Source organism: Sphaerodactylus townsendi, linkage group LG14, assembly GCF_021028975.2.
Source record: "Sphaerodactylus townsendi isolate TG3544 linkage group LG14, MPM_Stown_v2.3, whole genome shotgun sequence".
Classification (NCBI taxonomy): Eukaryota; Metazoa; Chordata; class Lepidosauria; order Squamata; family Sphaerodactylidae; genus Sphaerodactylus; species Sphaerodactylus townsendi.
This window is the reverse complement of record NC_059438.1, coordinates 45,188,073-45,200,899: the sequence shown is the minus strand read 5'-3', so window position 1 is coordinate 45,200,899 and position 12,827 is coordinate 45,188,073. Positions and strand designations below refer to the sequence as shown.

General features: G+C 61.1%; 1 protein-coding gene across 1 annotated transcript; it reads left to right on the top strand.

Annotated features, from left to right (window-relative positions):
• The first annotated feature begins 392 nt into the window (after nucleotides 1–392).
• Nucleotides 393–12,057, top strand: LOC125443791 (iroquois-class homeodomain protein IRX-4-like). The gene is given in 7 exon segments (XM_048516114.1): nucleotides 393–847; nucleotides 2,218–2,364; nucleotides 2,366–2,455; nucleotides 6,187–6,293; nucleotides 9,313–9,635; nucleotides 10,754–11,085; nucleotides 11,087–12,057. Coding segments are annotated over 7 exon segments (1,410 nt in total). The 5' UTR covers nucleotides 393–802; the 3' UTR covers nucleotides 11,453–12,057.
• The last annotated feature ends 770 nt before the right edge of the window (nucleotides 12,058–12,827 follow it).

Below are 12,827 nucleotides of genomic sequence, written 5' to 3'. Positions count from 1 at the left end.
GGGGGGGGGAGGGTTTCCGTGGCTCTTCTGGTCTGTGAATGGGACGGGGGTGTTCTTACTTGGGGGAGGGGAGAGAGAACCAGCTCCTCGCCAAAAACATACCGCTCGGCTGGATATAGCGCCTCAAGGGGCAAACTGCGGTCCGGGGAAGCGACGGGCCCCTTCAGAGCCTTGGGGAGCGGGCGGGGTCTTTGGGCCGGTTCCCCGAAGCACCCGGCGACGCTGCTGAGCCAGCCTTGACCCCAACGGGGGCGGGGGGGGCTGCTGCTCCACTTGGCCCGGTTTTCAGGCCACTTGCCCACCACCCAAAGCCTCTGTGTGTACACAACCGCAGGCCCCGCGCACACTTACACGCACGCGCAGCGCCAGTCCCCCCCCCTTCCCACGGTCAGGTGTGATTGGACTTGACATGTGCGCTTCAGCTGCGGGGGCTGTGGGTGGCTCCCCTGCCCTCCCCGCCTGCCTGCCTGCCTGCCTGCCTGCGCGCGTGCGGACGGACGGACGGGCGAGCCGCTCTTTCCTCCATGCAGTCCTCGGCACGGCCCGGGCTTTTGCCTGGCAGGAGGGTCCCTTGCGAGGCGGGCAGACGAGGGGGTGCAGGGGCGCTGCCCCCCGGCCCGGAAGCCCCCCCAAAGTTCCTGCGGCCCGTGGCTGAAGCCCCGCTGCTTTTGTGCTTGGTCCTCTAAGGCCCCAGAAGACGGGAGCTGCCCGCTGCCCAGGAAAGCGCCGCCGCCGCCGCATCCGAAGCCCCCCGCTGCCGCCTCTGCCGCCGCCGCCGGAGCCCTGGAAGCCCCCGCTTGCCATGTCCTACCCCCAGTTTGGCTACCCCTATTCTTCGGCACCCCAGGTAAGAGCCGCGGGCGGCCCGGGCGGGCAGACCCCAGACCCAAGTGGACAGACTTCGCAGGGCACCCCTGGGAGAGGGCGGGGCGACCGTCCTGGAGAGGGAGTCCTGCAGGGGTCGGAAGAGCTCCGCACCGCGCCAGGGAGCTGCTGCTGCTGCTGCTGCTGCAGTTATTCGCCCCCACCGGTCTTGGAAACGAATTGGGGGGGGGCGTCTTTAGCCCCTCCGGCTGTGGGGCGCGCGAAGGGCGCAGCTTTCCCGAAGGGAGCGCCTCTCTGGCCCTCTTTCCCTCGGATCTGGCTGCCCAGAAGTGCCCCAAGACGGGAAGGTGGGGTGGGGGAGGGGAGGCGTTAGGACGCGACCTCTTTACACGGGGAGCCATACAAGGGGTAGAAGTGATAGCCCCCCCCCCCAAAAAAAATCCTTGTCTCCGAAGTCGACTGAACCCTGTCCCGTGTAGCGGGGCCAGGCGCCGCCTGTTCTCGGGAGCTCGGCTGAGCAGCCTTCGGGACCGTTCTTTCGCCTGCGCAACACCTGGGGCAGGTATCCGGGGGCGCAGCCAAGGCGGATATTCTGCGGGGGTGGGGGGAACAGGGGTCGAAGCCTGACCTGGATGTCCGGTTGTTGTACAGACTTGCTTGGAAGGAAATGCCCCGCGCATTCACACGTGCTTGGGCTGCCCGGCAGAAGGACTCTGAGCCAGAGTTCAAAACTTGGTTTTTATCCCTTTTGCGCCTGAGAATTGAGAACTAGTGGTGTCCTCCAACTAACTAGGATCACCTAACACGGATTAGTTACTGCTTCGGAGGTTACGGGTAGCGCAGCTGTGGTGATGAAGAAGGAGTGGAAGCTGGGTGACCTCCCTCCCAGCCGCTTTCCTACCGGGCGGTCGCCGCACTTCCACGCCGACTAGAATCCGCCTGAGCTTCTGTATGGCCACCTACTCCAGAGGAGCACTCTGGGAGGAAGGCAGCAGTTTCCGTGGAGTCATTACAGTGGGCCGCGAGGGTCCAGGCCCGGCCCCGGCTCCAAGGATACCTTTGCCAGGGGACCTCGATCACGGCAAACGCCCACCAGTCGCCTCCAAGTTCCGCCTGAATGAAGCTGTCCTTTAACCAGTAGCTTCCCCCCCTCCCCCACCGACACCCATTCTTCCTTCTCTGTCTTATTTGCTTCATGTAGTGGACCCAACCGGGAACCAGAGCAGCTGACACTCTTCTGCCCTTTCTTGTGGCAACAACAGCCCTGCCGGGTAGGCTAGACGGAGCGCGAGGTCTGCCCCGGGACCACCCCGCAAGCCCCCAGCGCAGGGCAGAGGAGAGGGGAGGGGGTTCAAACCAAGTGCTTGACTGTCCTGCCGTCTCCTTCCCTAGTTCCTGATGACCACCAACTCCTTGACCACTTGCTGTGAGACCAGTGGCCGGACTCTGACGGACTCGGCGGCGGCGGCAGCTTCGGCGCAGGCGCCAGTCTATTGCCCGGTGTACGAGAGCCGGCTGCTGGCCAACTCGGCCGCCGCCCGCAGGCGTCTACGGGAGCCCCTACCCCGGCAGCCAGGGCTACGGCAACTACGTCGCCTACGGGAGCGAGGCCTCCGCTTTCTACTCCCTGGTAAGTCCTCCGGGGGGCGGGGGGAGGCCGCGGTCCTGCAGCCTGCTCAGGAGGCCCAGCAAGCGGGGGGAGCCGGGGGGGCTGTTGAGTCCAGCAGCCGCACAGTCGCGGTTCCCAACCTGCCCGCCCAGCTTGAAAGGGCCGCCCTGCGGAGGGCTGCCTGAGTCTATAATGCGCTTATAGGAGAAGACCGCGCCGCTCTCCGTGCCCCCCCCCCCCAGCCCCACAGGCAGTTGTGCGGAGCGGGGGGGGGGGTGCTGTGTTTCCGCTTTCTATGAAGACGCAGCGGGCCCTATCCGAGCAAGGTGGAAACCAACTGGGCGGTCAAGAGAAGAAACGGGCCGGAGAAAGGCCGCCAGCAGCGGGGAAGGGGGGTGCGGGTGGCCTAAAGCCGCCTGCCAAATTCAGGGTGGGTGGGGTGGCCTCTTAGCAGCCCCCCCCCCACTCCGGGGTCCCCGTGTCTTTGGGAGGGAGAGGACGGTTTTGTTGCTGGCTGTTTGTTTTTTGGACAGGAGAGGGGAAAGGGGGGGGGCTGCCGAAGTCTGACCAGGCTCCCTCCCTCCCTCCCTCCCTCCCACCCACCCACCCACCCTGCGAGAAGGCCGGAAATACTGAGTGCGGCTGCCTGTCAGTGCAGGCGGGGAGGGGGCCCCCACAGATTGCAGCTCCCTGGATAGACAGAAGACCCCGAGTCTTTCTCCTCACGGCTCCCAGCTTGCAAAATCGGGTGTGAAACGTGTGGGGAGAAGATGCCACAGTTTGGACACCGGTGGGGCACACATGCAAAGACAGCTGAATCTTTGCAAACTTCTGGGGGCGTCCCATTTAAGCAAGGCTGGACTACAGTCGTCTTTTTTTTTACACCACCTGTAATATTTTATCCTTCTAAAAAGTGTAGGCTGGCGGGGCTCGCTCAGAGCCTGGAATGGCCCATTGTTGCCCTTCCAGAAGCCAAGGATGGAGAGAAATAACTGCACCAACAGCAGCCCCAGGCCCTGGCCTTCTAGTGGAGGCTCATGGAGAGAGCCAGCACGGGATAGGATCTAGGATCTAAGCTAGGATCTGGGAGACCCAGATTCAGATCCCCAAACTGCCACAGAAGCTGGGGGTGGGGGTGGGGGCTTCGGAAAAGTCCACTTCGAAGGACTTTTCTTTGGCTGCTTCTTCAGATGCAATACAAGGACACTCACTCTGTTGACATCTTATGTAGGAGGTGTGGCATGAAATGCAATATGCAACATGGACAATCTAATTAAAAAAACAGAGAGAGACAAAGCTATGTCCAAGTTATTAACATATGCCCTGGATGGACAGTCCCACGCTGAAATCATCTTTTTTCTATATTGAAATAAAAAAATCTCAAATCCTTTTAAACCCTGGGGGCAGATATTCTTAATGAATGATGATTCTGCAATTTCATGCTGGGGTCTCCCTTTGAAGTTTTCCTTTGTCTGAAAGGACCCCAGAAAGTTCTTGCAGTCTGAAATGTTAGATTTATGTCCCTGAATTCTTTTATGTAGGAACTGACCTGTTCGTCAGCTTAGAGAACAGGAGGGCCTCAATAGTGTACCGAAGATGGCTGAAAGATGAGTGCTGTACCCAGTCATTAAATGTTGAGAGTAAGATGGGAAGGTCCTGCAATCTTGCTATCTGGACTGGAGGGGGGAGAGGCATCCTGGCACTCAGCTTACCTTGGAGTCTGCATCATGTTTGTTTGGTTCACTGAAGTGTCATTTATTTAGTATTCTACAGATTTGTGCAAGAGCGTTGTGATCCTTTTGGGTCCCTTTGGGGAGAAAGGTGGCGTGTATGTATTTATATACGTCTCTGTGGAATGTGCATGAGGCCTCTCCAGAGGCCTGGTTGGGGCAACTCACAAGTAAAACTCATATCATAAATACTATAAAAAGAAACAACATGAATCTGAATTTTGCCTGATTGCATTTTGCTCCACATTTGCAGTGAATTGGATTACCCCTTGCCTCACCACCCACTTTAGATATTAACTAGTTGTTGATGTCTGCTTTTCTGCATTACATTTGAATTTTACCTGAGTGCAGTTCATGGTCTCTAGACTCCAATGTTTGCATTTTTCCACTCTTCACTCATCCCACATAAAATGCCCGAGCATCTGAAGAAGAAGAAGCCGGCTTTTTCTAAGAAAAGCTGATGCTGGAATAAAACACGCAGTCTCTAGGGAGCCTCCTCATGATTAGAGATGAAAGGTTATTTCCTAGAAAATTTATTTCAGGCTTCCAGCTGCCAACATTCATTGATAACTTTGCAGAGGGCCAGTGTCCTGTATGGTCAGAGCATTGGACTGTGAGTGGGGGAGACCTTGGTTCAAATCCTGTCTGCCATGAAGATCACTTTGGGTCAGTCTCTCTCTCTCTCTAACTAACCTACCTGACAGGGTTGTTGTAAGGGTTGGGTAGACCAGTGTATACTAGCCTGAGCTCCTTGAAGAAGAGTTGATGTAAAAAATCAACAATAGATCAGAGTTGTCTCCAGTCAGTAGCTAGCAAAGGACTGTCCTGCAGATGGAAGATTAAAGCCAGTTCACACAGTATGCAGAATCAAGTGGTAAAGTGTTCCCTAGGTTACCTCTTCAAGCAGCAAGTCAGAGTAGTCCAAAGGCAGCGTGGCACACACACGTGATGCAGCTCAGAGCAGTGAGTTGTTTCAGAGGTAGATTCTGACCTGCATCGTCCAGGTCATGCAAGGGCAGATCGGCAGCTGTCTGGGGTAGGCTGCTTGCCCAGAAGATGGTCAGGAGCAGGTTCCCCCAGGCCACAGGTGCAGCTGGGAGAAGCTGCCAAGTCTTGGGCTGCCAACCAAAGTCCCTGAAGGAGGTAGCCACTCCCGTCTAGCTCCTGAAGATGCACACTCTGGAGCCACCACGGGCAGGCAGGAGCCTTTGGTGCCCCCAGCCTTTGGTGCCCCCTCTCTGGTGCTGCCTGGGGCAGCTGCCTCCCTTCCCCGCCCCCCCCCCCCTAGATCCAGCCTTGCATTTAACTCTGTTGACATGGCGGGACCCTTCCCCAAAAGGATGCGGCCATCTTTTTTTTTAATGGTTACCTTAACTGCAGAGTGCATTTTGAGTTTCCCTGAAAGCGAGAACCAGCCACAAGCTCCCCTACCTGTACTGGGCTCATCCTAAACATGTCCATAGAAAGCCTTGTGGATCTGAAGTGGGCTTGGGGTGGTGCCGGCTGGATTATCAAGCTCAGAGCCCCCACCACCTTCCAGCTTCCACACTTAGGCATCAAAGTAACAGCCCCCCCCCCTTTTTTTTTTATTTGGCTGGCAAGGCCGGAGTCTGGAGGCCAGAGCACGGCTGCCATGTTTGGCTGAGGGGCTGGCGGCCCACTCTTGAGAACGAGGCAGGAGCACCAGTGAAGCCTCTGTAGGTCCCTCCAGGAGCAAATCCTGAGCAAGTCCACTCAGAACGAAATCCCCGTTGACTGGTGGGGTTTTCAGGATTGGGCTTCAAAGGGAAAGATGTACAGGGTGATCTCCGACAAGGTTCGACCAGATCTTAAGCTGTTGCTTTCGGTGGGTTTAAACGCTGCCCCGGACTGCACCGCTTCAATCTGTACTCAGCCCTCCCACTGAAATGAATGGGTTTTGTCGTCGTCGTCGTTGCTGTTGTGCCGGCCCTTTTCTGGCGGCCTTCGCTCGGTGCCGGAGGGGGCGGCTGACCCGCGGTCTGTTCCTTTCCCCTGTTGCAGAACAGCTTCGAGTCCAAGGAAGGGAGCGGGTCTGCGCATGCGGGGCTGGCTCAGGCGGCCGCTTATTACCCCTACGAGCCCACGCTCAGCCAGTACCAATATGACAGGTAAGCCGGAGCGGCGATTCCTTGCCGAGGGCAATGAGGGGGGCGGGAGAGACTGGGGGGCGTCTTCTTCTACCCTTGAAAGATTGGCATGTGTTGGTGGTGCCTTTATAAAATGTCCCAGTAATTAGGAACGAACGGGAGAGGGAGGCAAGCCCTCTATGCAGCAGAGAGGGGCAGCTCGTGTGCAGAGTACAACAGCTGATTTTCCTTAGTGCACGTGTCGTGCAATTCTCACGTTACACGTGCGTGCAGCTGAACTCGTGATTTAAACCTCCACCTATACACAGGCACTGGGCCCCCGTTTCATAGGTGAAGTGGAGGTCTGGCGGTTCTTTCTTACAAACATGTGCAAGCAGGTAGCGCGGGGTTCCCTGTCACGTGTGAACGGGGCTAGTGGTGGGTCTTGGCGAGGTCTGCCATTAGATAAAAGGCAATGTTTACTGGCCAAGTTCTTGCCCGTGGGGCCGCTCTGGAGGCATCGAATCGTGGTTGAGTGGGGTTCATAGCGCCGGGCGACACTGAAAGCCCAGCTGGGATTCGATCCTGCAGCCTGTCGTTCAAACGAGAACAAACCCAGAACACTGTGTTTTGGGTTTGTTCTCGTTTGAACGGCAGGCTGCAGGTTCGCATCCTAGCTAGGCTTGCAGTTCCGTTGGGGGCTGGGTCGGAGGGCGAGCCCCCAACCTCCTCCCCCTCCACTTCCAAGCTGCCAGGGGGACCCCTGGCGCTGCTCCAAGCCGCCTTACAGGGCTGATGTTCGAGGCTCGCCGTCCACGAAGCACTTCAGCAGATGGATCCGCCACCAGGTCACATCTAAGCAAGGGGACGCATCCCCGCCTGTGTGAAAAGCGCTTTTGGCTCTTTAAACCCAACTGACTTCCTTGAAGATCTTAAACAGCTCAAGTGGGCACCTCCCCCACCCCTCCCCACCCCAGCACCTGGCCGAACTCCCACCAAGTGTCCCGCAGCCGGGTTGGGTCCGCGGTCCCCGTCGTCCGCTGGATGTCCCTTCCGACTAGCCAGCCCTGATCTTAGCTCGCAGGGACTACTCGATGTCCGGTTGCCAGCGCGGTTTAAGGGGAAGTGAGCACTAGGCGTGAGAGATTGGAGCCCAGACAAACAGGCGCCGGGAGGGCGGCGGAGCGGTCAGCCCCTCCCCCCGCACCAGCTCCCCCCTCCAGCCCTGGAAGCTCGCTAGGAGATCTCGATCCTGTCCTCCTCTTTCAGCTTGCCCTACCTCGCAGAGTCGTTGTGAGCATAAAGAGGCAGAGCACCACACACCCCGCTTCCTCCCAAGCAGGATAAAATGTTCCAGAGAGACAGGGGTCGGTCGCCAGCGTTGGCGCCCGATCTTACTCGGGTGAGATGGAACTGACAGCAGCGGGATCCCCCCCACCCCCAGCAGTCTTGGGGGGAAGAGGGAGGGCCGCGCTCCGGGCGAGAGTGCGGTTGGCTCCCCTCCGCCCTGGGCAGGCGCCTCTGCCGCCCTGCGCCCCCCCCCCCCCCCCGTCGTCAGGCGGGGCTCCTGAAGGGTCTGAGGTGCCTGGAGGAGAGGCTGCGCTTCTGCTGCTCAGGCACCGTCCCAGAGGGCTCCGGAAAGGAAATGAGGGGTTTGCCGGAGGAGGCGAAGGCGAAGGCGAAGCGCCCCGTTGTCGTCCGCAGCGGCCCGAAAGGTGGAATCCCTGCGCGTGGTGGAGGCGAAGCGCCCTGATCCTGCCCACCTGCAGGGACCTCACCCCGGCTTGTCTTCACGAAGCCTCACCCTTGGCAGAGCTGCCGGCGCCTCCGCCCCCTCTGGCCCGCGGGACTCCCTCCCTCCCTGGGCAGAGGAGATGGTCCAGCAGCGGTCTAATCCGGGCGGGGGGCGGGCCTTCGGTCTCCACAGACCCACTACCCTCCCCTCCCTCCGGCAGTTGGCCCACGCCTGTCCCACACCTGTCGCAGTCATGGGGGGTGAGAGTGCTGGCCAGCAGCGGGGCCTCCCAGTCCCATGCCAGGCTCTTGGCCGGGGTGTCCGTGTCGATGCAGAGGCCCGCCTGCCCTGCCTCTCTGTCCCTCTCCCCACCCCCACCCCCGCCTCTGGCGTCCTAGCCAAGATTCCCGACTCCCCCTGGCTGCAACCTGTGCAGCCCACTGGGGGTGGGTGACCTTTGGCGCGAATGGGGTGTGAAATATTCCAGCGACCCCCAACCTGGTCGGTCGGTCGGTCTGTCTGTCTGTCTCAAAGTAATTCCGTGTATTCTATCGGAAAGACTTTGGGTTACGCCCCCCCCCTTGCGATTTTCATCTCGAGAGTCATGAAACCAGCCTTCTTTTTGCCCCCTCCCATCTTCAAGGGAGGGGTCCTTCTCTCCACTTTCTTTTGGGGCTTCAATGAAGGCCGCCTCATTCATTTGTAAATATTTCAAACTGCGCCGACTGGGGGAGACCCCGAGGCACCTCCAGGCAGGCGGGAGAGTTGGCGCTGGCTCCTGAGCATCCCGGAGGCGGACCAGAGATGGGGCTAGCCTGTGTGTCCAGGTCAGGGGAAGAAAGGCTCCTGGGGGGAGCCCCATTGAAATCAGGGGGTCTTACTTCTGAGCAGACAAAGAATTGTGGGCGGGGGGTGTACATTTGGAAACGAGATCCGCTCTGTGCCGGTCAACTGTTAGTTCCATGGGAATGCGGAGTCAGTGGGATCGGCCCGGCCCGGCTGGACTGGCCAGTAGCCACTCTGTTGAGTCCGGTAGCTGCGGGCCCATCGAGGCCCCCCAGTGCCACACACACACCCCAGGAGTGGGGAAGGCAGTGGTTCACCAGGGCGAGAAGCAGGTTTGGATAGAACTGCCGGTTGGGATTTCGTTCGCTGGCCACGCAAGCAGCTCCTCTTTTGGGGCTTGGGGCGCAGGCGAGGTGAGGGGCAAAGAATGGCCCAATCTCTCCCCTCCCCGCCCCAGCAATTGGCCCCCTCCAGTCTGGGGCGGGGGGGGGGCTTGGCGTGGTCGGCGCCGTCGGGACCTGACCGTCTCCCCTCCGGCAGGTACGGCGCCCTAGACGGGGGCACCCGGCGGAAGAACGCCACCCGGGAGACCACCAGCACGCTGAAGGCCTGGCTGCAGGAGCTGCAGGCCCCCTACCCGACCAAGGGCGAGAAGATCATGCTGGCCATCATCACCAAGATGACCCTCACGCAGGTCTCCACCTGGTTCGCCAACGCCCGCCGCCGCCTCAAGAAGGAGAACAAGATGACCTGGCCGCCCCGCAACAAGGGCGCGGACGAGAAAGGGCCCTTCTGCCGCAAGGACGACGACGACGAGGAGGCCGCGGCCGGCGCCGACGCCCTCAAGAGCCGCAAGCTTCCCGGTACCGCCCCACAGCCTCCGCCCTTGCTCGCACACGGGGGGGGGGGCAGGGGCACCTCCCTTTAACCCCCCTCCTTCGTGGAACGGGTAGGGGGGTCTCCGCATGTCACAACTGGGGAAATTGTCACATTAGCCCTCCCCCCCCCCCGCGGTTTTTAGTTGCTGCATTTACTCTAATCCAAGGCTAGGTTTGTGTGCCCCCCCCCCCCCGCCAGAGATGCCACCAAAACCAAAGACTTTTTCTTATATTCGAAAATTTACGGTTATTGGGGGTGGGCATCGCTGACATTCCGAGGCGGCGTCCTTTTAAATAAGCGAAATAATACTAATTATTTTTGGGAAACGGCGGCGCAGAGTCGCCGGAGGAGGGTTGACCGGGGGGGGGGGGTGACGGCTGGCCCCACAGAGCCCCCTCGGACTTCACCCGCTCCAGTTCACGCTCCATGGTGGAAACATCTAGGCATCGCTGCAGGCCCCCCTCTCAGAACACAGTTGTTGGCCGGGGTGGTTGTTTTTTGAAAAAAGAATGGCTCTTTTATTTATTTCGTTTGCTGTCAAGTCCCAGCAGACTCAGCCCCCCCCCCCCCCCGTGGCGCTTTCAAGGCCGGAGAGGCCGGGAGGGGGCCCACCATCGCCACCTGCCTCTCCGGAGCGACCCTGGGCGGGGGCGGGGGTCAAAGCCAAAGACAGGGCAGAGGCCCTGCTGAAGCCTCACTGTCGAGTGCGGCCGGGGCAGGCCGGGGCCATCCATCCGCTCAGGGTTCCACGGGCGCTCCTGCCCGGGCTTTGGCGATTCGTTCTCGGGCCCTCCCACTGGGAAAAAGGGCGTGGCCATCGCACCTCCCCCACAGGGTCTGCGAGGCCAGGCCGGGACCTGCTTTGGCCTCGTCCGGACGTGGCTTCGGTTTGCCACCGCTGCTGATAGATCCACTTGGGGAAGCCCTGGCAGGACTGAGGCGCCTTCCTCGACGAGTCCGGCGTGGGAAAATCGAAGCAAACTGGCAGCAGAACGATGTGCGCTTTGCGCATCCTGATGTCACTGCCTTAAGGAGGGGTTGGCAGGGGGGCCGCTTCCCGCGCTCACCCACACGCCCCTTTCTCTCTCTCTCCCATTTGCAGAAGCGCCCAGCAAGGAGGACAAAGATCTGGCCTTGAGCGACCTGGAGGACTATGACCCGCTGGAGTCGGAGAGCTCGGAGGGCGAGCTGAAAGCGCCCGCCTTCGGCCACGTGGAGACAGACGTCTGCCTCGACGAGGCCTGCAAGGAGTCCGCCCGCGACGGCGCTCTGGAGAGGGCCAAGGCGGCGGGCCCGGAGGGCTGCGGGGCGGCGGAGCTGCTGGGGGGCCGGGCGTCGAGGGCCGGCTGCGAGGCCAAGCAGTGCTTCCACCACCAGCAGCAGCAGCAAGTCCTGGAGGCGGGCAAGCCGCGGATCTGGTCCCTGGCGCGGGCGAGCCACCCTCCTGCCGCAGGCCGAGTTCCCGTCGTGCATGCTGAAGCGCCAGCAGCAGGGGGCGCCGAGCGCCGCCCGCGCCCTGGCCTCGCCCGTGGGCAGCCTGCCCGAGCGACCCACCAAGGAGTCCCCGGTGGCCAACCTCAGGAACTGGGTGGACGGCGTCTTCCACGACCCGCTCTTCCGGCACAGCACTTTGGGCCACTCCGCGGCCTCCTGGGCCGGCCCCAAGGGGGGCGCCGCCTCCGCCTCCTCCCCTCTCTTGGAGACAGGCGCGGCCGCCGCCCTGCTCAAGGCCGGCCAAATGGACCCCGGCAAAGACCTCCTGGCCTTCCCCAAAGCCGGCAGCAGGATGTTCTGCTCCTAGCGGCCGGACCCCGCCCGACTCCCCCCGGAGCCAGTGGGGGGGGGGGGGAGAGGCCGGCCGAGGACTGTGGCGAGGCAGGCTGGGGGACAGGCCCGCCGGAAGAACTGGAGATCGCGTTCCAGTGGAGAGGGTTGCTTCTCCGGTCCCGACACAGGCCCGGATTCTCCAAGCGCTGCGGAGGGACAATGCAGCGGCCCGCCGGATTGTCGGAGGGGGGTTGCCGCTTGGCCCCGACCTTGAAGCGGCCGGCGACCCTCCTGACTCCCAGAGCGCCCCCCGCTAGTCCTGCCCCCGCGGGCCTCAGCGAGGCGCCTGGTTGGAGTCCCGCTTCTTCTTCGGGGGAGGGGAAGGGACTTGTGGGGCTTCTTGGGTTTTTTTTTTTTTCTCAATGTGGCATGCCAATCTTAGTTACCAAAAAACAACGGGGGGGACTCCCTCGGACCTTCCCCCCCTCCCCTTTGCATAGTTAGCCTCTCGTCCGCGCAAAAGCAGCACTTGGCACTCCTCCGAGCACTCCGGCACCCGCGCACGCACTTTGAGCGGAACAAAGAAACGGGGTCCAAACGGCCTTGTTCACTGCGACAATAAATGGTCTCTGTCTCGCAGAGGTGCCTCGGTGGTCTCTTGGCGTCTGTCGGCCGCGCAGTTGGGGACTCACCCGGCCCTGGTCCCACCTCAGCGGGTCCCGGGGATTCTGGAGCGGGGGGGGGGGGGGCGGGGCTCAACATGGGCCAGCAAATGCCGCCAGTGCCGTGGCCTCGTCAGGCCCTGGACACGTTTACTGGGTAGTGACAGTGACTGGAGCGTGCTGGGGTGGGGGGGGGGGGGGAGAGAGACTGAGTGACTTCCAGGTATAGAAAGAGACAGAATCCGCAACGGGCCCGGACGTGGAAGTTTCTTGGCGGGAACGAGCGGGGCCTCTGGCAGGGGCTCCCCAGAAGAATCCCCCCTTCCCCATCGCTCTTTCCCGCTTACCTTTAAAAAAGAAACGCTGCGGGGCGCTTGGCCGTGGCCCCGCAGCCTCAAATCCTCCTAAGCCCCGCGGCTGCCTGGCTGCAAGCAGGACGCCCCTTCCCCGGGGTGGTGACTTCTGCTGCCTGGGCGGCCGGGAGACTTGAGGCAGGCCAGACCCGTCCAGCCTGGGAGCCGCCGCCGTTCTGGCTGCAGCGCAGAGGCCAGTGGAGCCTGGAAGTTGCCAGTGTCGGATCCCCGCCTGGAATCCTCACTAGCTCCATGGGAGTTGGCTGGGGGACCATGGGCCTTTCACCCTCGCTCGTCCTGGGATCCCTTGCAGGGTTGTCGTGAGGATAATGTGGAGGAGAGAACAGTGGTGGAAGCCGATTTGGCCGCCATTGGGATTAAGGCAGGGAGACAT